General features: G+C 50.6%; 1 protein-coding gene across 8 annotated transcripts in view; it reads left to right on the top strand.

The window, feature by feature from the left end:
- SLCO2B1 (solute carrier organic anion transporter family member 2B1) overlaps positions 1–26,850 on the top strand; it is a 51,796-nt gene that overhangs the window by 19,523 nt on the left and 5,423 nt on the right. For 6 of the 8 annotated variants that reach the window (XM_043481667.1, XM_043481665.1, XM_043481666.1 and 3 more), the window contains 6 exons: positions 469–702; positions 936–1,034; positions 3,538–3,728; positions 15,751–15,853; positions 19,996–20,353; positions 22,590–22,755. In XM_043481667.1, the coding sequence (XP_043337602.1) occupies positions 469–702; positions 936–1,034; positions 3,538–3,728; positions 15,751–15,853; positions 19,996–20,353; positions 22,590–22,755 (1,151 nt within the window). The remainder of the gene's footprint in view (positions 1–468; positions 703–935; positions 1,035–3,537; positions 3,729–15,750; positions 15,854–19,995; positions 20,354–22,589; positions 22,756–26,850) is intronic. The other 2 variants (XM_043481669.1, XM_043481664.1) reach the window with 1 other exon arrangement.

Here is a 26,850-nt window from a genome sequence, read left to right on the forward strand (position 1 = left end):
CCTTGACCCTTACACTCTGTGAGCCAGCCATGCTGAACTTCGCAAAACCTTGGTTTTACATGTGCTGTGGCCTCTTTCTAGACCCCACCCCTGGCCACCACCTTCCCTTTCTGGAAAATCTTGTTCGTTCTTTTCCGCCCAGTTCAAACCGCCTCTTTCAGCGATCCTACCCCACCCTCACTCAAGATCCACTGTTGCCGTGGCACTTCCACATACCCCTGCTCAGAGAAGTGGCATAGGGTGATTTAAGAGCATGGACTCAGAACTGGACTGCCCGGGTTCCAATCCTGGCTCCACTCCTTGTTAGTCGCTGCCTGAGCATCAGTTTTCTCACCTGTAAAATGGGAGTAATGAGAGTACCCATCCCTGGCTTTGTTGTGGGGCTCAGAGAGATTCAGAAGAGTACCTCCCATCAGTAAGTGCTATATAAGTCTTAGCTATTGTCTTAATACTTTTATCCTCTCTTAGCAGACATGCCACAAGACTTCAAGGCTTCCCTGTGCCTGCTCAGCACCAAGGCCCCAGCTTCAGCCTCGTCCAACAGCAGCTGCTCTAGCTACACAGAGGTTCGGCACCTAGCTGTGGTGGGGATCATGTTCACTGCCCAGACCCTGCTCGGCGTGGGCGGGGTGCCCATTCAGCCCTTTGGCATCTCCTACATCGATGACTTTGCCCACAATAGCAACTCGCCCCTCTACCTCGGTGAGAATCTGTCCCACCGCTCAGGCCCTCAGGGAGGGCGGGCTCAGGTCGGGCTAAGTACGAATCCCTGCCTTATGCCCTCTGTGGCCACTAGAGGCCCAGAGGAGCCCTGGAGAGCTTTCCAAGGCCTGAGCAGGGGAGATGGGCTGCTCCTGCCCAGTGGAGGCTGAGCAGGCCCTGACCTGTGGAGGGAAGCCGGGCCAGAAGGCACTAACCCAGGTTTCCTGTTGCAGGTATCCTGTTTGCAGTGACCATGATGGGGCCAGGCATGTCCTATGGGCTGGGCAGCCTCATGTTGCGCCTTTATGTGGACATTGATCGAATGCCAGAAGGTGAGCTTCGGAGCACACAGTTGTCCCCAGGGGCACACAGAAACAGTTGACCAACTGCTGGTCTCATAGGAGATGCTGAACCAAAGGACCCAGCAACTCCACTGACCTGGGACATGCCTCTCTGAACCTCAGCTTCCCCATCTTTGAGATACTCTCTTCTCTGTCCACCTCTCAAAGCTGCAATCAGAGTGCAGTGAGAATGTGGCGATAAGCCAGAAGTTGCTATCAGATGGAGAGTTGTAATTGTTGCCACTGTTGTTATGAGTCTTCACCTAGTTCCACTCTGACTCCCCACTAACCCAGGCCCTCAGCCCTCTGCTCAGATATACTATGGGGCAGACAGGGCCATGTATTCTCTTGGTCTCTGGGGTGCTCCTATCTTTATGGGGGACAGATTTCAGGACCCAGAGGGGACACTGGCATGATAGAGAGAGAGTTTTGAAGCAGGACTCAGTACCTTGGGCCATCTCAGAGGGGAAATTCGGGGTGACCTCTAAGGACCCTTCTAGTTCTGACCACCTCAAAGCCTGGCCACCTAAGCTGAGGGCACCATTTGGGGAAAAGGGGTCTCTGATCCAGGTGGTGGTCAGGGTGGGCCAAGGTGTGGAACTGAAGCTTGGTCTGAAGATAGTCAGGAAGGGGGAGTGTTGGGGGTCTCAGAACTCTGGCGTTCTGTGGGGAGTGGGAGTGGATTGTTTCTAGAACAGGTCACTGTGGCATCTCAGCTGCCTGCTGGTCACACCAAGCAGCTCCAAGCCCCCAGCTCTGCCTTCTGCATCCTGCTGCTCAGATGTCCCATCCCTCACCTGGAGATTTTCCAGCAACCCTAGAAGCCTCAGGTGACACATGCACAAGAAGATGGACAGGCAGATTCTGTTTCTTGCTATCCAGATTTTGCCCAAGGGTACCTCTAGTCAGGATAGGTCTGGGCAGCTCTGAACAGGAGTCACTAGGGGTGGCCCTGCCCCAACCCCCTTCCTTCTAGAAACCTGGGTCCAGGAGCCCAGCATGGACTCTGGTTGCAATTCCATTCTCCCTTGATGAAACAGTCCTAAAAGTCAGGACTCAGATTCCCAGACACACCCCAGTTTCAGGAGAACGGAGTATGTTTCTGGCTCTGTTGACATCATCCTGGTGGTGCTGACACCTTCACAGGCAGACATGGCATTACTGTGGACTGTGAACCGAGGTGCTGTCTCCCTATTCCTTCTTTCTCTCTGGGGGATTTCACTGGCTGGGTGGGTCACATCTACTGCAAGCCCAGACCAGTATGTGAGAAGCAGAAGATCTGAGATGGATGTGCGTGAATTCCCACCAGCCTGGAACAGAAGATAGGGGAATAATAAGTGGAGGGGGAAATTGCACAAAAGTCAACCCCACCCCCGGTTTTACAGATGTATTTGCTGAGTGCTGACTGCGTCCTCTGGGCCTGGTTCCAGAGGCTCTCAGGACAAAGCATCTGGGAGCCAGCCCCACTCATGAGGTTGATGTTGTCATGCATCCGTATTGTTAGAAAGTGTTTGTAGGTGCTGTGGAAGTTGAAGAAGGAGGTACCTAACTCAGCCTTGGGGTCAAGTGGTCTGATGGCAGAGGTGGGCACTCCAGTCAAGAGGCACATCTGGGACTGTTGTTGTTTAGTCGTTAGGTTGTGCCCAATTCTTTTGCAATCCCATGGATTGTTGCCCGCCAGGCTTGCCCATCCATGGGATTTCCCAGGCAAAAATACTGGAGTTGTTTGCCATTTCCTTCTCCAAGGGAATCTTCCCCACCCAGGGATCAAACCTGCATCTCCTGGGCCTCCTGCATTGGCAGGCAGATTCTTTACCCATGAGCCACCATGGAAGCCCACATCCGGGTTAATCTTGTCCTGATTATACCTAGATGAGGCTCAAAATCACCTGGGGGACTTGTTAAAGGTACAGATACCTTGTCCACCTTTCCACCCCATCCTGTGGCAGTTTTAAGTTGATCTTGGAAAAGGCTGAGTATTTTTGATAAGCACCCCTTGTGATTTTAACCACCATGCAGGTCTGAGAACCCTGAGTCATCCTAGCCATCAGTTTAATAATAACAATCACAAAAGTAACAGAAAACAAAGACCAAACACTGTGTGGACATCCATGTGCCAGCACGATTCTAAGTGCTCTACACATATTAGTTTCTATGATTCTCACATCGGCCTTATGATATAGGTACCACTAGCATCTATCCTTTACAGGGGAAGAAACCGAGGCACAAAGAGGTTAAGTAACTTGCCCAGGGTTACGCCATTTCCAAAGTCCATGACCTTAACCATGACACACACTGCCATAAAGTTGAGAAAGTCAAGGCCCAGGAAGGGTCAGGGACGTGCCCAAGGTCACACAAGACACAACTGGCAGAGACACAGCTGATACCCAGATCTCCTGACCCCGGCCCAGGTCGCGTCCTCCCTCAGAGGCTGGTCCGAGGGTGGTGGCCAAGAAGCTACAGCCCATCCCGACCCTAACACCTTCTCTTCCAGGTGGCATCAACCTGACCTCGAAGGACCCCCGATGGGTGGGTGCCTGGTGGCTGGGCTTCCTCATCTCGGCTGGCGTGGTGGCCCTGGCCGCCATCCCCTACTTCTTCTTCCCCAAGGAGATGCCCAAGGAGAAGCAAGAGCTTCGCTTTCGGCGAAAGGGCTTGGCAGTTTCAGACCCACCTGTCAGCAAGGTAAGCCCCCTTCCTGCCGCACCCTAACCCAAGCTCCAACCCCCACACACTTGTCTTCCTGTATAACCTTCAACTCCATTCTCTTGGGCACAGCACGTCAGAGCTTCCAAAGCCATCTCCATAGAGCTCTGTTACATTCCCTGGCATTCCTGCATGGTGCGTCTTCTCTGCCCCTTCCGCAGCTGAGGGGATTGAGGGCCAGAGCCGGTAGTGACCCACCCAAGGTCACAAGGCCCACCAGGACACCGCTGGAACCAGAACCCAAAGCCTGTCTGAACCCACTCCCCTTGCTCTAACCTACTGCCTACTGCCTCTCTGCTTGTTGCTGAATGTGTTTAGTAGATTGTGAACATGCTACTGCAGTGTTGAGAACTGGGAGGAGGTGGAGGGTTTACAGGAGAGCCTAGGAAGACTTCTCTGAAGAGAGGGGGTTTCCACTGGACTTTGAAGCCTGTGTGGAAGCATGGCAAAGAGGGGGAGGGCCATTCTAGGTGGGAAACAGCCTGGACAAAGGACTTGGCTGTAGAAATGACCATGGCCCTTTCAGGGACAGTGAGGGGACAAGCAGGTGTTGAGTGCCTCGCTGGGGACCAGGCATCAGGCTGGACCCTGGGGCTCAGCATGTGAGCCCCACCCTTAAAACGGGCATAGCCTAGTGAGGACAAAGTCTCTTTGATAAGTAACAACTGGCTGGGTGCTGCAAGAGGATCTCACTGAACCATTCTGCTCAGCTCATGGGGCAGGTGGTCACTCCTCAGAGGACCGTACTGAGACCCAGAAGGTGCAGGGATGTGCTCAAGGTCACATGTGACAGGAGAAGGCAGGACTATGTGAAGCCACTGGATAGGAGAGAGGATTCTGGGCTAGGGTTCTCTAAGTTTTCCAGGGACCCACAAAAACACGAGGCCCGAGAAATAATACGTTGGCTCTAAAATACAAAAGAAAAATGACAAAATGGAAATGTCTTATAAAAGCTCAATTATATGTCATTAGAGTCAGCTTCATTCACTTTTCTTTAATACTCATACACATTTCATTATATTCACCACTCATTATATTCTGAAAATTTGTGCGTTAGATTTTCTCTTTTCCCAAGTCTGGGTGTATAAAGACAAATACTCCTATTTTACGTTTACACCTCACCCCCCACCCCCCATGCACAAACACATAAACAATACTTCAGTGACCAGATGTATGGGGCTGTTCCTACACTGATCAATTCCCTGCAACATCCACTGGGTGTCCTACAACCTAACTCCATCCTGACTCTGTCTACCTGGAGACAGTATCAGATGCCACAGGGTAAGGCTCACTCCCACAAGACCGCCCCTGCTGCAGACGCTGATCACAAGTAGGAGGCCCCCGAGTCACCTTCAACTTCTGTCTGACTTGGCTACAAATCAGAGTTTCCCACAACACCCTCCTTGGATTTGATTATTTGCTGGAATGGCTAACAGAACTCAGGGAAACACTTGTTTACCAGTTTATTACATAATAAAGGATATGATAAATGATACAGATAAACAGCCAGATAAAGAGATGCCTAGGGCGAGGTCTAGCACAGGCGCTCTGTCCCTGTGGAATCTGGGTGCATCGCCTACCTGGCACGTGGCTGTGTTCATCAACCTGGAAACTCCCTGAACCCTATACTGTTAGGGTTTTTATAGAGGCTTCATCATGTCGGCGTGATTGATTATTAAATCTATTTTTAGCTCCTCTCCCCTCTCTGCAGAATTAGGTTGCAGTGGTGGGCTGAAAGTACCAAGCTTCCAATCATGGCTTGGTCTTTCTGGTGACCAGCCCTAACCTGGAGCCCAGTGGAGTCATCTCATTAAAACAAACGATGTTCCTATCACCAGGAAATGCCAAGGGATTTAGGGGCTCGGTGTCAGGTGCTCTTACCACTCAGGAAATTACAAAGCTCTTAGGAGCTCTGGGTCAGAAACCGGGATCAAAGGCTAAATATTAGAACAAAAGATTTTCCTAGCACCCTTATTTACAGGAGTTTTTGGATCTCTGTGCCAGGATTTTGAGAAACCACAAACAATCATAAATTAAGGAAGTTAGTTGTTGCTAAGTAATTCTAATTTCAAAGGGACAATTTATAAAAATCCTGTCAAATATTTTGCAGCAAGAATAATTCAATTTAATGTTGCAGGTTGGTGCATTTGAATACATTTGCCATAATGTGAGATAGTGTCTCCTTCTTAGAACAAGAAAGTCTGGGCTTAAGACAAAGGGCTGAAAATGTCTCTGCTGGGAAAGCTGAGACTCAGCCCCCGAATCAGTCTGATACAGCACTCGCACCACTCTGTTGCCCACTTGCTGCTGCAGCAAAGGGTGTATACATGGGGCTGGGGGAACTAAAGAAAACTGATGTCGGGACAGCCAGCAGGGGCCAGAACAATGAAAGCCTTGCCTGCCAGCTTCAGGAGCAGCGGGTAGCCCTGGAGGGAGTCCTGTGGCTTTATCACCAGCTGCTAGCACAGAAAGGATTGGAAGGCAAGCGAAGGTGTGCAGAGAGCAGCTGGGGCAGGAAGACTGGTGTGACAGCTATGGCGTTGGTCCAGGCAGGAACCGGTGCATTGGCAGTAAGGCAGGGCGTGGGGATGAGTCAAAAGAACCACGCAGGAGGGGAAACACATAGACCTGTATCCTGCTCTGCTATGGGTCAGTCATCCCAGAGACAACGAAGGGCTGATGCTGGCTCAGAGGCAGGGGGAGGCAGGCGTTGGAGAGAGATCAGTTTCAGGGAAAGGAAAAAGACAACTTGGAACCACAGATGGTCCTTCCCGCTTCTGCCTAGCTCAGGCCAAAATATGAATGAGATGGAATTCCTGGAACTTGCAGAAGAGTTCTTAGAAGCAGGGATGATCACAGACCAAGGGAAGATACTGGTTACCAGTTATGGGTAATCTCCAAGTTGGGTACTAAATCTGAACAGAGAAGTGTTACTTGGGCCATGGAGTGGAATAGGTGGAAGAAGCAAGGGTGAGACTAGGCTAGGCTGGGCTCAGTCATATGTCCTTGCTCAGTCATGTGACTTTGAGCAAGTCACTTCCCCATTCTGTTCTATTGTGTAAGATCCTGGGTTTAGATTCCTGAAGCAATGTCCTGTGTGCCTTGGATTCTGAGAATACACAATTCCTTGAGTCAAAGCTGCTGTGATGCAGAGATTCTCATTTTAAGAGCTGTGTCTCTGTGATGCCTTGAAACCCTGGCTCCCAGGCTGTGAACCTGTCTGACTGTCTGGATTCGTTCGTCAGCTCATGGGGGATGGGGAGTGGGAAGGGAAGGGGGTGAGAGGTTCTGAAAAAAGAACCGAAGGCCGAGAACATGATGATCTGCTTCCAGCAGCTCTCAGGTAATAAATATTGAAGTGGGAGGAACTGTTCCCCCGCCTGCTGAGGCTGCCTCAGCTTGCAGTTGCTTGGGCTGGCCCAGTCTGCTCAGGCCACTGATGAGCTGGATAGACCAGGAGGAAGGGCCCAATTAGGTGAAAGTCCAGGTGTTTCGACATTGTTGTGTATCTTTTGCAGAAAGTAGAAACAGGCAAGAGAAAATGAAGGGTCAGGCGGGAGGTTATTTCTGGAGTCCCTTCAAGCACCCCCTCACAGGAGTTCTCTAAATACCTTCCTAGAAGTAATTGCAGCTTTTACTGGTGTCCAGGAGATGGTGGTATGTAATAGAAAGGATTGTATGACCCAGAGAAGGTCTCTGGCCTCAGTCTCTCTGTCCATGCAATAGGCAGAAGACTGAACAAAGTCTGCTAGCTCTGGGAGGTTTGCTAGTGTCTCGTCTAAATGACTGCCTGTCTCTGGGGCAGTGAAATGAGTACTTTCACAGGGGCACAGTGGGGTGCATCCCACAGCCCCTGCCCCAGGGAGCTCTCAGGTCGTGAAAGAAGGCCAGGTGCAGAGAGATGAAGATGACTGAAACACAGTTGAGGTTTGAATGACAGAGTTCTCTGCCAGGGCGCAGGGGACTAACAGTCTCCATAGAGAAGACTATGAGGTGGGGGGTGGGGGAGGCCATACCCGTACAGGAGGGTCAGGAGCCCAGCTTCCCTCCCTTTAGCTCTGTCCATGTGTCTGTGACCTCAGAGCTCGGGTGGCTACGCAGACATCTTTCTAGAAGGGAACCAGGGTAGGCCTCACCTCTCTCAGGCCTCTGTCTTCAATTAGCCAGTTTCCAAGGTCCTGTCAAAGGCTCAGGGCTCCTGGCAGATGGCTCTACAGGGCCCATGTAGTAAAGATGGTCTCCTAGGTACACCTTAGCCGATCATCCGGCCCCATCTGGGCAGTGGCTATAGGATCCCATTCAGCCAGCAGCCCTCTTTGCTCTCCTGGCCCTTTGGCCCTTCTGAGCTGCCCGTGGTCCTGGGCCAGGGACTGAAATCAGATCCCCTGGGGACGCAGGTCCGCACCCAGCCTCTGAGCACCGCTGGCCTCTGTCATATTTCCCAGGAGCCTCCATGTCTATTATTTTAGGGTATTTCCCAGAGTCTGGGATTCTAATATTATCTGGTTTTAAAGTTCTAAGTTTATACTAGTTGTAGGTTCTTAAGTATTTGTGTTCTACTACTTTAAGATTCTATGCCTCAAATGCTGTGTGACTTTCAAAATTCACTTTTCTGAGTAGCTACAGTTTTGGCCTAAGACTTTGTGCTCCCTCTTGTAGCCCCTGCTAGATGCTGGGTGACAAGGTCTTCCCTGTGCCCAGTGTCTCTCCTTAGCTGGCACTGCCTCCAGAACCCTCCCAGTGGGTTTAGGAGTCCTTCCCCTTCCCAAGTGACCCAGCTCTTGTGACTCCATCCTCACCCCACCTCATCCAGTTCAACCGTCACTCTGTCTTACAGACAGAGGGATTGGGTCAAGATTGTGTCCAAAGCTAGGCCAGCGGCACTTCCCCCTGCACCAGTCTGTAAAAGGTCAGGGCTTGGCCCCAAAGGGCTGAAGAGAGGCTTCTTCTCCCTGGCCTGATATAGATCCGAGCTTCCTCAGTCACTGGGTGTGAAAGGGCCCTTGGGGTGATCTGCTCTGTGGCTTTTAAACTGCACCCCATAGGACCCCAAGGCTGCCACCACAGGGAGACTGAAGAGAGGGGTTCCCCAGCAGGGGCCAAGGACCTTCCTCCCTTATACACACACATACACACACACTTTAATCAGACACGTTCTACTTTTTGATGTTTTTATACCAGTCTTTTGGATGAGATATAAATTGAGAAAGGGGTTCTATTGCAAAAACCAGTTTTAAAAACACTGGTGTAGTCCAACACCACCAAATGATAGAGGAGGAGACTGAGGCTAAAGAAGAGAGCTGACTCTAGCTGATCTGGCCCAAGATGCACCATATAAGCATTTCCTTGGTGTCTGAGTCTAAGGCCTCCCTCTGTGGCAGGGAAAAAGGCCAGCAGCAGGTTTTTCTGCACCGTCCCAGCCTGCATGTGAATTCTAACTCTGGCACTTACTAATCTGAAATCTGTAAAATGGGAATAACCAGACCATCTACATCCGGGGGCCGGGGGTTGCAAAAGGAAATAAAGCGAAGTTGTGAGGTGGGTGGTTCAATACCTGGCCTGCAGTCTCAGTAACTAGAAGTGCTTGTTCTTAGCAGGATCAGGCCAGCTCTTAAAAGGAAAAATGACTTTCTTTCTGATATTCTTCTTAGATGCTTTTCTGTATCCTACTTCCACTATATTCCATAAAAGGTTTACAGCAACCTCACACCAAATACATGTACAGTACCAGTAAGAGTGGGAAATAAGCCAACTTGTATTGCCTACTCTGTTCTAAGCCCTGTGTATTAATTAGCCCATTTAATCCCTGTAACTTACCTATGAAATAGGTTCAGTTTTTACCCCTGTTTTACACCCGAGGGTCTGAGTTACAGAGAGATAAAATAGCCTAGTATAATTGCTAGTAAAAGGTGGAGCTGGGATTCAGGCTCAGAAAAGCTGTCGCAGGGCCTGTGCTGAGTCACTCAATCAAGACCAAGACAGAAAGAGAAATAACAGCAAAAGCTTATCAGAATGAGAGAGAAACAGAGACGAATTTAGATGCTATTATTGAAACAGTCAGTTGGTCCTGAGCTTTCTGGTAGCCACAGGGAAGAGACACCATCAGTTGCAAGAAACCCATGGATGTAGGAGAGCTGGGAGCATACCACCCTCCCCCCACACCCCCTGCCGCATAGAATCTCTTTTGCCCAGAAATGCTGCTAGAAAACACCATCTTCCTCCTGTGTGAGATAAGAAGTTGAATTGAAAACCCTGGAGGAGCCTCAGTCTCCTCCTCTAAAACCTGGTGGTATTGGACTGTACCAGTGTTTTTAAAAATTGTTTTTTTGCAGTAGAACCCCTTTCTCAATTTATATCTCACTCAAAAGACTGGTATAAAAACATGGAAAAGTAGAACTTGTCTGATTAAAGCATGTGTATACGCGCACGTGTGTGTGTGTGCCCACATGTGTTTGTATGCATGTGTTTGTGTGTGCATGCGTGTGTGTACAAGTTGAGCAGCCATCCTGTGGCTGCGTCCCATGACCACGTGTGATGGAAGCTGAGGGCTGGCAGAGAGTTCCACATCATCCACTAGGGTCAGCACTGGCTCCATGGGGCTGGGGTCACAGTCCTGGCGCAGTGCCTTCGAGGAACCCAACTTCCTCCGAGAATAGCTCCTGGCCTCTGCAGGCCCCACAGGCGGCGGGTTCTCCCACGTGCTGGACCATACACAGTGTCCCCACTGCTGCGGGCTGCAGCAGTCAGCACACAGCCCAAGAAGGGAAGTTAGGACCGGATCCCAGACCTGCTGACCTGGGCAAACCACAGCCCAGATGTGTCATTCTCTGAACCCCGCTCTGAGCAAAGGCTCAATGATTCCTGTTTCTGGAGCCCGCTCTTAGTCAGGAGTCCTCAGAAACAGGTGTGAGGAGGGAGCAGAAACTTCTGAAGGCCACAGAGACAGGGACTGGAGGTCAGTGCACCCAGTACCCACAGAAGAAAGCCCAAATCCCTCAGCCTGGCCCTCTGGACTGCCCCACTCTTGCCCCGAGAGGTTCTTTGTTCCCCTCAAAGTTAACAATGACTGTTTATTCATAAACTTGACAAGTGAACCCATCTGCTGTTACTTTCATTTCTTGAGAGGATCAAAGGTGTTAGAAAGAAAAGTGAGTTTTAAAGAGTATAAAGAATACTGAGACAATTTCTGATTGGCAAGCTTTCTATTAAAAGTGTTTCTTTGGAAGTGAATCTCTAACTGGTTTCCAGATATATTTGGCAACCTATGGAGGGAAAAAAGAGTAGTTTGTGAGTATTTCAAAAGAGAAATGGTTGTTCAGTGTTAAACCTGGCGGGTTTTTGTGTCTGGTCATTTCTTGTAACAAGTAGAGGTTGATGGGGTGCTTTTCTGTGGTGGTACTTTTACCATGGTCCTGAGAGGCAGGGTGGTTCCCCCCACCTCCTGCACCCCTCCCTTCCCGCCACCACCCTTCTGCTAGTACTATGCCTCTGCTTCAAATAACCTCTCCCTTCCTGTTGATCCAGTCTCAAACCTCACCTCTCCCTGGATGCCCTCTGGACCCCCTCAGCCCCTGAAGGACTGTCCCTCCCCTCCTGTCTCCAAACCCCAGAGGGCTAGATGGTGCTGGGGGTGGTAACAGAGACTACTCTGCCAATTACTCCCCGGTGACACTTGCCCTTTTGGGGGAGGCCCTCAGTTTCCTCTTCTGTGAAGTAGGTGCAATAATAATCCCTCCATCAGACTGTTGTGGGAATTAAATGACAGGGTGGATGTGAAAGTGCAGTGTAGACCACAGAGGGTTTGCACATGTCGCAGCAGATGACACTGTGGCTTTTACTGTTTACTTGGGGACAAGGAACCCCAGGCACGGAACTTACAAGATGCTGCGTGTCTGAAGGATGGGCCTGCTCCACCCCCAACAGGAAGATTGGGAAGAAATCAGTATATTCCCACCCTTCTTACTCCCCTTCCTGGGGCGGCACCCTCTCCCTCTGGGACCCAGGACCTCCCACATGCTCTTCTGTAGCTATACTAGGACTGAGAATGGAGTAAGGAGAGTTTCTAATTCTCCTCAAGGCAGCAAGTCCAAAAGAAATATCACGTGAGTCACAAACGTCATTCTAAATGGTCTAGTTGTTATTTAGTCGCTAAGTCGTGTCCCACTCTTTGTGACTCCATGGACTGTCTGTCACTTGCCAGGCTCCAAGAATGCTGGAGTGGGTTGCCATTTCCTTCTCCAGGGGATCTTCCTGACCCAGAGATCAAACCCTGCATTGGCAGGCAGATTCTTTACTGCTGAGCCGTCAGGGAAGCCCAAATGGTCTAGTAGCCACAATTCAAAAGTAAAATAAATTAATTTTAATAAAATATTTTCTTTAATCTGCTATCTTTTAAATATTTCCATTTTAACCATATCATAAGTATAAAAAACTAATTGTGAGATATTTTCCATTCCTTTTTTTCATACTGAGTCTTTGAAATGCAATGTGTACTTTACACTTCCGGCCCATCTCAGTTTGGACTAGTCATAGTTCCAAGTTGGTGGCTGGTGCCTCAGACAGCACAGCTTTGAGACACAAATGAATAACAGATCCACAGTGCCTCATCCAGAAAAATAAGACTCAGATTTCAGGCCCCTTCACGTCCTCCCACAATGGTGCTTCCTAATTCTGCCAGCCCTGCACCAGATCTCTGATTCATAGGCTTGGTGGATGAGCTGTGTGTTTTCAACTCAGGCAGGCTTAAGCTAAAGCTTGGTTCTGCCCTGTGCTAGTTGGGTGATGTTGTGCAAGTTACTGTCGACTGGAAAAAAAAATCACAACACGAGAGTTGTGAGTTAAGTTTTATTTGGAGCAAAAGGAGGACTATAGCCTGGGAGACAGCATCTCAGATAGCTACAAGCTTCCTGCCAACACAATAGCCTCTCCTATTGATGTTCTCATGTTTCTTCCAAGAGCCTGGTGTTGCTTATACCCACTGCCTACTGGAGCCATCTCTTGCACTCTTTTCCATAGAAAAGGAAAGGAGTTCCTCAGACAGCCACCATTTTGCTCCAGGCCTTGTGCTAGGCACCAGGGTTTCAACAGGGAATGAGGTAAACGTGGTCCCTGCTCTTGCAGAGCTCAGAGTTCAGCAGGAGAGAGACAATTAACAAGGTTTGACTCAGACTTTAAGTGTCTATAAGGTAGATTATTCTTGGTTTCCTCTGAAAATCAACTTAACTTCTACACTGAATGCCCATCCTTCTGGCTCAGTAGGAAAGTCAACCTCAAAAAAAAGAAAGTCAACTTCAGCCTTTCTCAGGGCTCTCCCACCAAGGTGAAGCAAATGTCCTGAGATCTTACAGGATATCCAGGCACCAGGGAGGTCTCATCCTTACCACCACCGCACCCCCAGCAGGCATCAGCCTCAATTCCCCATGGCCCATGTGGTCCCCCTTAACCTGCTTGGGGCTGAGGAGCTCCATGTGCGTGGGAACTCAGCCTTGTCAGTCTGCAGCCTGCCCCTTTGAAGTGAACTGCTTCCTTGGGCACTGTCGCAGAGGCTATGTGGCTTCCTGCTGCTCAGGGAACCCACAGACTGCTCAGGGGCCTCCCTCTCGCCTCACACTCCCCACAACTCTCAGTGTAATCTTCTCGATGGAGTCAGGCTTGGGAAACAAAAGCCAGAAGGGGGAAAATCTTGCAGCCATGACTTTTTGCCCTGCCACAAACCTCCCCTGAGGCCAGGGAACCCAGAGCCCAGTACCTGCTGGGATAGTAGTAGAGAAGAGGAAGGGAGACACCCACAGGGGAACAAACACACTTGAACTGATTTTGGAATATATTTCCCTACGGGGGCGAGGCTAGGCTTAAGCCAGTCAGTACCTGGAAGCTAGGTGGAAGAGGCTTGGAACAGAGCACTCTTGGTGTGGGAGCCCTCATGGAGGTTCTAAAATGTGGGGAAACTCCACATTTGCTCCTTAACAAAAAAGATGGGCAACAAAAGAGAAGGTGTCATATACCAGCCAGAGGGTGAAGCTTATAGGGGTCTCACAGAGGCTCTATGGGGAGAAAAGAGGTGGAACCTGAGACCCCAGATGGATTCTCCAGCCCAACCCACCCTTCCCCAGGGTGGACAGCCCTCCAGACCAGGGGAAGCCAGCTTGTGTTAGCATGCTCCTAGTTATGGGGAACTCACTTTCTCCCAGGACAGCCTTGTCCAAACTGCTTGTCACACTGGCCTTCAGTCTTAATCCATGGAACTTGTTGCTTCTAATCCTCGTCTCGGACTGCACATAAAAACGTAGTAAAATCAGGACTTCCCTGGTGGTACAGTGGACAAGAATCCACCCACCAATGAAGGGACATGGGTTCAATCCAAGGTCTGGGAAGATTCCACGTGACGTGGAGCAAATAAGCCTGTGTGCTACAACTACTCAGGCCATGAGCTGCAACTACTGAGGTTCATGCTCTTAGAGCCTGTGCTCTACAACAAGAGAAGCCACTGCGATGAAAAACCTAAGTGCTGCAATGAAGAGTGGCCCCTGTTCTCCACAACTCAAGAAAGCCAGAGCACAACAATGAAGACTCAGTGAAACCAAAAAAACAAATTAAAAAAAATTTTTTTTAATGTTGTAAAATCAGACTTCACTAGATCACTTATATTTGAGTGACCCTGTGCCAGTAGCAACTTCTCTAAGACTTAGTTACTCATATAAAAATGTGCACAGTAATAGTATCTGTATGAAAGCCTTGTTGTATTGGAGCGGGGCGGGTAGACTACGCAGCATTCAGTGGTGGGTCACTCAGGGCATTGGCTCCCCCCTGCCTTTAGGGTGAGCTGACCAAATGCACACTGGCCCTGGAGTCAAGCCATCTGGATTCAGGTCCTAGCCAGACCACTTACTAGTTGTGTGACCGGGCAAGTTATTTCATCTCTCTGTGTCCCAGTTTTATTTCCCTGAAAAACAGGGATTATACTGTTCTTAAGAAAGTTGCTGTGGGGTTTCAATGAGTTAATGGACTTGTCATTGGAACAGCATTGGGGTGGTAGTAAGTGCTTAAAAACCACTTACCGTTATTTATCATTTTATCCTTCCCTCCTTGGTGCAATCAGAAGACTATAATTGTATCACCCCTGATCTCCTCTTTTCTGGGACTGAAGACCTTTTTCTCAGGAGCTGCGCAGAAGCCATCCTCTCCCACATGGAAGAGCATACCCCAGGGTAGCTGTGAGCTTCCTTGCAATGTGGTCCAGGGGCTGAGCAATCCCCTCTGGCTGTGATCTGACTCCTCCAAGAGGAGAAGCGGGCTGTTGCCTCTTGCCTCCCCCAACCCAGATCCCTTCCTGTTGCTGCAGACAGGATGGAACAGGACAAGCCCTGGAGGCACCTGCTCATGGTGACTCTCCAGGTGATGACAGCCATGAGTGATATAAACTGAAGATAGCAGTGTGGTCATAACCTTGCATAGAAGCTGGTGATGCTGCTGGTTGTGGTGAAGACAGTGCTAGGGATAACAATGATGGGAGAGACAGCGATAATGAGATAATGACATTAGTGATTCTGATAATGACGTTGTTGCTGGTGATGTGAAGGGTCAAGTGACAGTGATGATGACAATGATTGTGAGATTGTGCAGGTGGTTGGTGACCTTCCCGGAGACAACGACAATAGTAAGGCCAATCTTGGTTGTTTATTGGTGGTGAAATTGGTGATATGAACGGGGGTGATACTTAAGATGATAAGAATAACGATGGTGGTGGTTGTGGGAATTTTCATGGGCGTGTTGGTTATTACGATGTTAATAATGGTGATGACAAAGTTCAACCATTGTAATTTCATCCACTTTTCAGAAACCACTTGCTAAGTATCTATGGGGCCAAGAACAAGTGGGACGCTGCTGGCAGTGACAGACCCCTCGTCCTCTCCTCTCTCAGAGCTCCCTTCCCTCGCCCACAGCACCTCTGAGCAGAATGTTGGGCATCTAACTGACTGCCTTTGGCTGTGTGTCTTCCCAGGGTGAGGATTCCTCTTCTGAGCAGAGCCCTGCAGAGTCCCTAGAGAAGAAAGACAACCTAGCTCAGATGGCCCCAGACCTGACTGTGATCCAGTTTGTCAAAGGTAAGTGAGCTGAGGCCAGAGGTGGGGCCAGAGGGGCAGGTGAGACTGTACAGAATCCAGCCCCCCACCTGCCTTTCTTGATTCATCTTCCACACCTACAGGCCCCTCATGAGCACCATACATTTCTTGTAAGACTTTGCTCATAGGATCCCTTTTGCCTAGAATGTCATTTTTTATCACTATCTATTAAAAGCTTCCTTGTGCCTCTAAGTCAAGCCACTCTCTCCATCCCCCAGCCTGGCTCTCCCTCCTCTCAGCTCTCTGAACCCTTAGGGCTCCTGTATCAGCTCATATCTGTGCTGTCCAACCCTTCTACTAAAGAGTGAGCTCCTGAGGGTCTGGCTTGTGATGGCTCGTCTGTGACCCATTTTCTCCTCCCACCACAGAGCCTGCAAACAGGAGGCTCTCAGTAAATATTTATTATTTTTTTAATTAAATTCTTTGGCCGTAGCATGGGTGAAAGGAACTCTGGGCTGAAGTCCAGAAATCTGGACTTTCATCTCGGGTCCTTGCTCCTCCTCTCTGGGCCTCAGTTTCTCCATCTGTACAATGAGGGGTGAAATCCATGTCCCTCTGACCCTGAGACTTTGAGCTAAATTGATCAGTAACCAGGGCCATGCTGTGACCACGTCATCCTATCTAAAGAGTCTAATCCCGCAAACACAGTGCCTGCTGTGCATCGGGATCTTGTAGGGCACAGGATGGCAAGTCAGAAGAAAGGGTGGTTTAGACGCCCACCCCTGACACTGCCCAGTGTATGATCTTTTAGAAGTTACTTTCTTCCCCTAACCAGAGTTTCCTCATCTAAAAGACTGGGTCAGTAATCCTTGCTCTGCCTCTTTCAAGGACTGTTAGGAGACTCAAATGGGATGATGAATGGAAGGTCCTTTACATACTATTAAAAAACTATGCTTATATAAAGTACAATTATTTTTTCAATTATCATTCCTGCCCTGCTGTTATTAGTCTGACCATATCTCAGGACAGTAAATTGAGTTGCCTATGGTTTAAGAGGGTGATAACCACAGGGTTTGCTTAAACCACCCCCCATCTCCAAGGACTTTTGCATTAGGAAGTTAATTAGGGGAGACTTTCTTGGGGAAAGTTTCCGAAGATTTGATGTTGGGGTACTAGTAATCTAGCCCCTTGTATCTTCGGATTTGATATTAGGATATCAGCAACCTGTCCCCTGGTGTCCTAGGATTTGATGTTAGGGTACCAGTAACCTAGTCCCTGGTTGTCCTCTATTCCTAGGGAAAGAAAGGCCTGAAACCTATGAGGCTGGACCTAGAGGTCACCCCCAGCTGCTAGAAGGCCCCAGTGCCCTGCTCCATGGAAGAGCTTATTAATCATTGCTTTGGCTTCAGCCCAGAAGAAAGCTGGGGCCAGTCGCAGAAATTGGATCCTAGAGTGGGTGTCCTGGGTCAGATTATCTCTGATGGTTTCAAGCTCCTACATGATCCTAGGAGAGACCAAGACAGGGCTGGCAAAGGCCAGCTTCTCAGCTTCCTGCTGAGCTCCAGGGAGGCCAGTCTGATCTTAAGGCTTGGCCTTGACAACCTGGGACTGGGAAAGGGAGAGGCAGAGAGAAGAATAAACATAGTCTTTCAGCTGCTGGAATACTAAATTCTTAGAAGACAGTCTCTGAGCTCAGGAAAGGCTCTCTGATGGGGGAGTCATAGTCCCTGAGCTGGGAGAGGCACTGTTTGATGGGGAGACATAAGTCCCTGTCTGATAGAGGATACCTAGTCCCTGAATGGGGGGAGAACTTGCCTTGTCTAGTGGAGGAGACCTGGTTTCTGTGCTGGAGGAGGTTCTGTCTGATAAGGAAGACACAGTCTCTAAGTGATGAGAGGCCCTGGCTTGTCCAAGGGGAGGAGACATTGTAATGACCCAAGGGAAGCACTCGTCAGCTAAAGTCTCTGAGCTAGAGACATCCCTGGAATTCCCCTTCAAGTATCCCTTATCTAAGCTATAGGCATAGCCCTGCCCTCCAGGAATTTTCCATCTGTCCTAGGGACAATTGAAGATGATGAAGGGAGATAGAGAATAGGAACGAAGTGCACTGCAGTGATCAGCCCAGGAGAACGGGATGGAAGCAATCCATGAGATGGAGCCCTCCCTCTGAAGTCAGGCAGGCAGAGTCCTAGGAATGTAGGCTGGGGTGGGAGTTGGGGCACAGAAGGGGAAATGACCCTGACACCAGGAGTCAGGAAACCCCCAGCAACTCCTGGCCTGATTCAGACCTTCCTAGATGAACTTGGGCCAGTCCCTGCCCCACTCCTGGCCCTACCTGTACCATGAGGTCACCTGTATGACTTGGACCAAGCCCAGGCTACTCCGGGCCAGGGCAGTTCAAGGAGGGAGGAAAGTGGAACAGCTGGCTGGGGTGAAGGCCCGGTGTCACATCTTTCCAAGAGCCGGCTGGATACGCTGTGTGTGTGGCCAAGGACTTGGACAGGAGGAGGCCTGGGACACGAAGGAGGGGGAATTCCACAGCCCCAGCTCTCCCCCCTACACCCTGCCTAGACTCTGTTTTTATTTTCTGGCGCCCAAGGAGAAGTGTTCTTGGCCAGGCCAGGGTGCTAGGGGACCAGCTGGCTTGGCTCTCGCCCTGCTCCGAGGACAAAGAGAAACTTCCCATGACAGGGACCCTGGCTCTGCTGCTGCAGGAACAGAAGGGACTCCCCGCAAACTCAGCCCCGAGGAGCCCATGTCCATCTCTCCCCACCAGCCCAGCCTGGCAAGTAGTTTGCTCCTCTGAAGCCTCTTTTCTTTTTTCTTTTTCAATAAATACTGTTTATTATTTTAGACATAATCCTATAGAATGACCTATTGGTATGAATCAGGATTTTCTTTCTTTATTTTTTGGCCACAATACGGCATGCAGGATCTTAGTTCCCTGACCAAGGATCGAATACATGCCCCCTGCAATGGAAATGTGGTGTCTTAACCACTGAACCTCCAGGGAAGTCCCAGATACCCTGATGCCTCTTCTTAGAAAGGCCTCTTCTCCTGTCTCCTTCACGCCTTATGTCTCTAACTTCATCTTGCCTTCTGAGGGCAGAAACTTGTCTTTCTCTTCTGCTGTCAGTGGAGAGAGGTCACACAAAGCCTTCTTGGGCATCACCTTGGGTGGCCCTGCTGATGAAGGCCCTGAAGCCCAGACCTCGGGACTGACTCAATGTGTCGACTTGCAGCAAGGAGACCTGTACATAGGCATTGGGTTTAGGAGGTGGCAGGAGAGGGGAGAGCCATCTCTTCTATTCTTGTCTACGGGCTTTTGCCCTGGCTTCTCTCCTGTAGGACTCCCTTCCTCTCCCCCATTCCAAATCTTCCCCTTCTTCAGGGCCCTACCTCTGTCCTACCTCCAGGAAGCTGCCCAGCACCAGGCCTGCCCAGTTTTCAGCTTCTCTGAAGATTTTAGTTTCTACCTCAACATTTTGCTGTTTGATCACCTTGAGTCTGTATGTGCATTCATTCATTTTCTCACTCATTCCATAAATATTTATTGAGTGCCTACTATACCCTGGGCTCTGGAGATTCAGCAATTGATATAATAAAAACCCCTGCTCTGATGATGTTTACATTCTGATTGGGTGACAATAAAATGGCTAACTGAGTGAAATGTGTAGTATGTTAGGTAAAGTGCTATGGAGAAACATAAACTAGGAATGGGGAAATCAAGGCAGAGGGTGCTGTCCCATGTTGGAGACACAGAAGGGAAGACAGAGGCCTGGGTTACCTTGGAAAGAGCTATTGCAGGACAGGTTGGAAAGGACTGAGTTGGGGGAAATGAGATGGATAATAGAACAGAAGAAATGAGATGGGACGAGCTGAATGAGAATCAAACAGGATAATATAGAAGCAAACTACGTGGAATTGCATCTTGAGTAGAATTGAATTGGAAAGAAATGTAGTTGATTAAAATGCAGTCTAACCCAATGGAATGAAATGCAACCGAACTTCAAAGATGAAACAGAAGTAAGTGGAAGGAATGTCGTGGGATGAAACTCAATGCAATAGAATTAAATGGAATGAGACAGGATGGAAGACGCGGAACAAGCTGAGCAGGGCAGGATGGGATGGAAACGTGTGGCACGGCCAGCCCACCCTGACCTTCCCCGCACTCACCCTAACAGTCTTCCCCCGGGTGCTGCTGAGGACCCTGCGCCACCCCATCTTTCTGCTGGTGGTCCTGTCCCAGGTATGCATGTCGTCCATGGTGGCAGGCATGGCCACCTTCCTGCCCAAGTTCCTGGAACGCCAGTTCTCCATCACAGCATCCTACGCCAACCTGCTCATAGGCTGCCTCACCATCCCGCTGGCCATCGTGGGCATCGTGGTCGGGGGCATCCTGGTCAAGCGCCTCCGCCTGGGCCCCATGCACTGTGGCAGCCTTTGCCTGCTGGGGGCGCTGTGCTGCCTGATCCTCAGCACGCCCCTCTTCTTCATGGGCTGCTCTTCCCACCAGATTGCAGGCATCAGCCACCAGCCTGGGTGAGTATGTTTGAGAGCTGGTGAGCATAAGCTGGAGGAGGGTGCCAGAGGCATAGGAGGGGGTGGCCCAGAAAAGGCCAGGGGATGGCCAGGTCAGCAGAGTACCCCCCACCTCACGTCTCCCCACATCTCCCCGCTTGGCTCGGCTGTGAGCAGTGGGACTTCTCCCTCGAAGGCTCAGTGAAGGTATTCAGTCACTACCAAGTAGGGGTGGAACTTGTGGGCAGGACTGCTCAGGTCTGGGGAGGGCTGGAGGCTGAGGCAGGGCAAGGCCACTTGTGTGGATGGCACATGTAAGAAGGCCCTTCTCAGGAACGCAGCCCAGGGAACATATGCCCTGGGAGGGAGTTGGACTGGAGACCTTGGAGATTCTTGGTCCGTAGAGGCTGGGAGCTAAAAATCCTGTAGTCCTGTGACCCTAAAGTACCAGTTTTTTTCCCAGATGTGAGGGGCAGCACCTGTCTCTACCCTCTAGGAGGAAAGCCTCTGATCCCTCTCTCCCTTCCCCTTCTGCCCCCTAAACCCCCACAGACACAGACTCTTTCCCCTTGGGAACCATCTTGGAGAGGATGTTGGAAGTTCCATTGATGCCTCTTCTCCAGAATGATTGCATTTTTCCTGGGAAGCCACTCCAGGCTTAGGCTGGCACAACACCCAGCTAACACCCCTCAACGTGCTCTGTTCACTCCTCTCCCCTGGCCTCTCCTCCCTCCATCCACGTGCCAACTTTCCACACCTGGGGCTCCTTCTGTGTAATTGTGGGCGAGGCTCAGTCCAGATATGCTCAGCTCTTGCCCACCCTGTCCCAGGTCCCACCTCGTCAACCTATCCCCTCTTTCCTTGTCCCTTCTCTTCTCGAAGGTCTGCAGAGCCTCCTTCTGGGCATGGAGGAGGGGCTTCAACCAGGCCCTCATGAAGCCTCTGGTCAGAGGAGGGAGCCAGGGCCTTTTAATCATTTTTAGATTAAAAAGTAAATGAATATTTTACCACAGTTTTTTTTTTTTAAAAGCAAATGGGGAAAAGTCAGCCTACCTCACATGCCCCATTTGTCTCTTCTTCTGAAGTCGCTCACCTTGACCTGACATTTCATCTCACCCAGATTCTCATCTATATTCTTGCAATTTACTCACTGAGCTTTGGGTTCTAATTCATTGAAGAAGCCTTTGGGGACCAACTGAACAAATTGAGAATTTCTCCTACTTCATCATGGCCTTCCCTTGTGGCTCAGCTGGTAAAGAATCTGCCTGCAATGCAGGAGACCCGGGTTAGGAAGATCCCCTGGAGAAGGGAAAGTCTATCCACTCCAGTATTCCGGCCTGGAGAATTCCAAGGATTGTATAGTCCATGGGATCGCAAAGAGTCGGATACGACTGAGTAACTTTCACTTTCACTTTCATACTCCATCATTACTAATGGTATCCACAGCTGCCAAGAACTGAGTCTTCCATGCGCTCAGATGCTCCCATATTCCATCTTACTGAACCCTCGTGGGATCTCCGGGAGAGGTCCTACCATTATCCCCATTTCACAGACGAGGATAGCAAGGAGTGCCCTCCCTTCTGATCTCCTGTCCCCCTGTGCCTGGCCCTGGGCAGAGTAGAGCAGGGGATCTCCTGAGACTTGGGAACAGACCCTCAAAGGGAGTCAGATGGGACTGAAACATGCCCTGGGCAGTGAACAGGGTAGGGAGAGGGAGGTCGTGAGACTGCAGGATGGCAATAGGGAGAGGGAATCTGCAGAGGTTGCAGAGAAACTGAGGCCAGAGAGAGGCAGGAACAGGTCGGAGACCTCACAGCTACTCAGGTACCCTGACCGGACCCCACACGTATAGTTCTAATTTTATCAGAAAAGGAAGCAATCCAGCTCATCGAGATAAAGGTACTTTTCATCTGAGACTAAATTCTGGGAAGAATTTATCTTATTTCCCCTAAAAAGAGAGTCACTGAGGAACAGAGATGTTCATAGAAGCAGCTCAAAGACTTGTAGGATCTTGGGGCTGGAGGGGGTCTCAGAGCCTCTGGCCCATACCCTGCTTCCCACTCCTCCATTGGAGGCCTCTTGCCGCTTCCTTGGCAAGGGGCTCACCACTGCATGTCATGGAACAGCTCTGACGGTAAAAACCTCTGTGCAGAGCTGAAATCTGACCATGGCTCTCAGGGGAGGTTGCAGGGCCGAGGTAGCCCTGGCCTGAGGGAGGGAGAACCAGACTAACCATGCCGGCCTTCTCTCTCACCAGCACCCAGCCTGGCCTAGAACTATTTCCAGGCTGCATGGAGTCCTGTTCCTGCCCCTCAGACGACTTTAACCCTGTCTGCGACTCCAGCACTCGTGTGGAGTACATCACGCCCTGCCATGCAGGCTGCACAAGCCGGGTAGTCCAGGAGGTTCCAGACAAAAGCCAGGTGGGTCAGGCCTCCGGCTGCTCCCTCTGCCTCTCACAGGCTCTGCTCTCCCTGTCTCTGTGTGCCTGTCACACCCTCCTCCTCTGAATGTTCTCATTCTCCGGCTTTTCTTTCTGTTTATCACCTGTCTTCTCCTGTTGGCAGATACAGAATATTATTCTTTCAATAAGTCTTCATTGCCAATCTTGTGCCAGGGCCCCGAGTGCAGAGGTGAGTCAGATCTGGTCCCAGCTGTCCAGGCAGGCGAGGTGCAGAAGGAAGTAACTCAGGAATTCCAGGGGTGGTGACAGACATAAGTGGTCCCTATAAGGACAGTCAAGGATGGAAGGAGATGTAGCCCACCTGGGAGGGTCCCAGAAGGCTTCATGGGACATGGCATTTGTGCTGGATCTTCAAGGGTGAGCAGGCAAACTAGGGAAGGGCTTTCCCGGCAGGGAGGGCACAGCTCATGACACGCAGGCACATATACACACACACATGCACATACAATTGGGGCAGAAGCCTAAGATTTCATGGAGGGAAAGCAAGGCCCAGATACGGAAGGGCCTCGAATAGGGAAGGACCATGAGTAGGGACTTTATCTGGAGAGCAATGGGGAGACTTGGATAGGTTTTGAGCAGGGGAGTGACAAGGTCAGACAAGGTCAGATCAAAGGTGTTTGATCACCTTTGAGGCCATCGTGTGGAGGAAGGTGAGTAGAATGCAGACCAGGAGGCAGGGAGGTGAGTGGGGAGGCTGGAGCAATGAGCCCATTCAGTTAGTCAATCAGTCAATCAACAAACCTTTGTGGAGCCCCACCTTTGTGCCAGGTCCTGTGCTGGGGGCTGAGGACAGACCCAGAGCCAAGAGGCCCTGCTCTCAAGGAGCTCCCAAGGGTGGGGTGCGGGGGCGGGGAGAAGGGGAGGAGTGGGCAGCATAACTAACTGCAGTGCATTCCACGGGAACCTTAGAAAGACCACCAGGACCAGCTGGCTCCTCTCCTCCTCTCTCCTCATTGCCCCCGTAGGACAAAAGCGGACAATACTCACCTTCTTCAGGTCCCCAGGCTGGAATATAGTATGTGTGTGTGTGGTGGGATGGGTAGTGTCAGGCTGGTTGTTGTGACACCTCCCTCTCTCCAGAGTTCCCACCCATATCATGCAGAACCCCTGCCATTGTGTCCTGCTGGGCAACAGCCTCTAAGCCCAAGACCCCTATGGGGAGGGACTTGGGCCCCACAGGCAGGCATGGAGTGAAGCACCTGGTTGATGGTACTTCAGAAGCCAGCCAGGCGCCTCCCGAGCTATGTATGCTGTTTGCATTTGGAATAATTGCAATCCAGGCTCTTGAGTGTCCTAGCACTCACTGTCCTGACCTTGTTTGATCTCCCTGAGACCCTTCTAGAGGTCCCCAGGCCCTGGCAGCTGGGGCAGGATCCCCGAGGTGACTGTGAACTCCTGCAGATATGGGGCTATGAGCACTGAGGCCAGGCTATCTGGTTCAGACCCCTGTTCTGCTTCCAGCTGGCTCTGTTACCTTTGGCAAATGGTTTAATCTGTGCCTCCGTTTCCTGCTCTGCAAAGTGGGGGTGAGAGTACTGAGTGCCTGCAATATACCAGGCACTGTGCAGAACTCATCTAGATACATTTATTAAGTGAACAGCCAGGTGACATGATCCATGAAAAGCACTCAGCCTGAGAAATTTTAAGGATGCAGTGATACACACTTCTGTTATGCCCATTATACAGATGGGAAATGGAGGCCCAGGAAAGGACAAGGCATTGCCCAAAGTTTTGATGCCAGAGCTGGGACTAGAACCAAGGGCTCTGGCCCTCCAAGCCCAGCTCCCTCTCCAGAGCACCCTCAGAGGTGGTGTTAGGGATGGCATTTGGGGGAGGGTGCAACTGAGTCCTGGTTGACACTCAGGAACTGTCACACTGGCCTGGAATTGTTTCTCTTTTTTAAAACTTAATTGCTTTATTTATTTTCGGTTGTGCTGGGTCCTCTGTGCTGCACACGGGCTTTCTCTAGTTGCAGCATGCAGGTTTCCCATCACAGTGGCTTCTCTTGTTGCAGAGCACAGGCTCTAGTGTGCGTGGGCTTCTGTAGCTGTGGCCCACAGGCCCAGCCACACCGTGGCATGTGGAATCCTGCTGGACCAGGGATCACTCTGGACTGCCAGGGCAGTCCTGGAGTTGTCTCCTGATGAGCCTGCCTCCTCAGGCTGACTTGAGCTCCTCAGCCCAGGGGTGGATGAGTCAGTCAGTGTCCATCACAGCTCCACTCAGTAACCATTTATGAATGAGTAAAGGACCAGAGGAAAAACGGGAGATGTGCATGGCTGGTAGCATCTAGGGCTCAGGGGGTGGGGCCCTAGGGAGTAAGACTCAGAAGCCGCTGGAGAGATTGAAGCCATTCATAAGAAGAACTTCCTGCCATGGAATTAGATGAATATGAATAAAGGGCTGGGAAAACTCCAAGAGAAAGGCCTGTAGCTTTTTCATCCCTCCCGGCAACGTTCTGCCTCTCAGAACAGGATTGTTCACTTCTGGTAACCTGGCCTTGGTATATTTATCCACTTACCTGTCCCTCTGTTGTATCTGCAACCCAGTGGGCTGCTCAGTGTAGTGAAGGTCCAAATGGTGTGTGCTCACGGGGGACCCATATATGGCCAGCATAGCCTTGTCATGCAACGGATGGAGCACCCAGTCACCCAAGCTGGAATCCTAGGTCTCCAATCTCTCCTCTCTCCGTTTCTGTGTGTGTGTGCGTGTGTGTGTGTGTGTGTGTGTGTTACCTTGCCCTAATTCCACCTCCTAAATATAGGGTTGGCCAAAAGGTTCGTTCAGGTTTTCCCATATGATGTATGTTTGGGAAAAACCCGAATGAACATTCTGGCCAAAGCAGTATCTCTCGAATCAAAACCCTTTTCTCCATCCCACTCTCCCTCCCTCCTGCCTCTTCACCTGCCTCCTGGATCAGGTCCACCCTCTTGAATCAGCAGAGCAGCTTGTGTGCTATCAGGTCTCGTCTCTCCCATGCTTAAAATCTCCCTGTGGCTCTGGGCATCCACGTCAGGGCTTCCCAGTCCTTTCCACACTAGGAAGAGGCTACAGCTGCCACAGCCTGAAGTGAAAGGCCCAGAGGGTTCTCTCTACCCAGAGCTCACCAGGTCATCCCGAGGGCCGCTGGCGTCCCTGCTCACCTGTCTCTTGGCTGAGGCCAAGGGCCTCTGGGACACACTGGTTGGGAAACTCTGATCTACAGGGCAGAGGAGCAAAGCCAGGTCTTCTTGGCTCAGCTTTGCTCCCTTCAGGCGCCCGAGGTGGTGTAGACCAATTCTGAAAGAATTGGGGGTTTTCCAGGCCACCTGGGGGTGGGAATGAAGGATGGAATCAAATGCACCCCACACCAGCCTGAGGACACTTCCTTGCGCTTTAGAAATCAGTCTGCTTTTCCTCATTCTTCAGCCTTTGGTGGGGTCCCAGTTTTCCAGGCATCTCCTATTACGCTTCTCACCTGGCTGGAGGGAGGGCCAGGACTTGTCCTCTGGCCCTATAGCCCCCAGACCCTGGAAAGCTGCATTCCATCGTACAGGGTTCTGCAAACACCTGGCGGCCAAAACCCGTCAGGACTCTTCTCGCCTCCCTGGGTTCGCCTCACTTAGTTCTGAACCTGAGGATTTTTTTCCTTTTTTCCAACCTATGGATGCTTTTGGAACATTGCTTTCAATATTTTATCCAGTGTTTTAAATCACTGTCAGCAGGATGGCTGACAGGGCACCTAACCTACCCTCTTCTGGAAACGGTAGTCAGGTTCCCTTTTGTGTCCAAGGCTCTTCACAGTGTGGCCCCAGCACACACTGTCCCCTCACCCTGAGGGCCTCCCCTCTGCCTTCGCGTACATGCACTCTGCTGCTGCACAAGGAAAGATTTTCTGGCTTCTTTCATGCCACTGTAATTTTACATTTGGCACTCCCTCTACTCACTCCAGTTTTCCTCTTGGTGAACTCCTATTCTTTCCTCAAGAGCCAAACCCAACTCCTCTCTTTGGTGAAGCCTTCCTTGGTCCTCCCTAACCTTCTGATCCAAGACTGCCCCTGTGATGTCTGCCTCT

The sequence above is a fragment of the Cervus canadensis genome, chromosome 11, assembly GCF_019320065.1.
Source record: "Cervus canadensis isolate Bull #8, Minnesota chromosome 11, ASM1932006v1, whole genome shotgun sequence".
Taxonomy (NCBI): domain Eukaryota; kingdom Metazoa; phylum Chordata; class Mammalia; order Artiodactyla; family Cervidae; genus Cervus; species Cervus canadensis.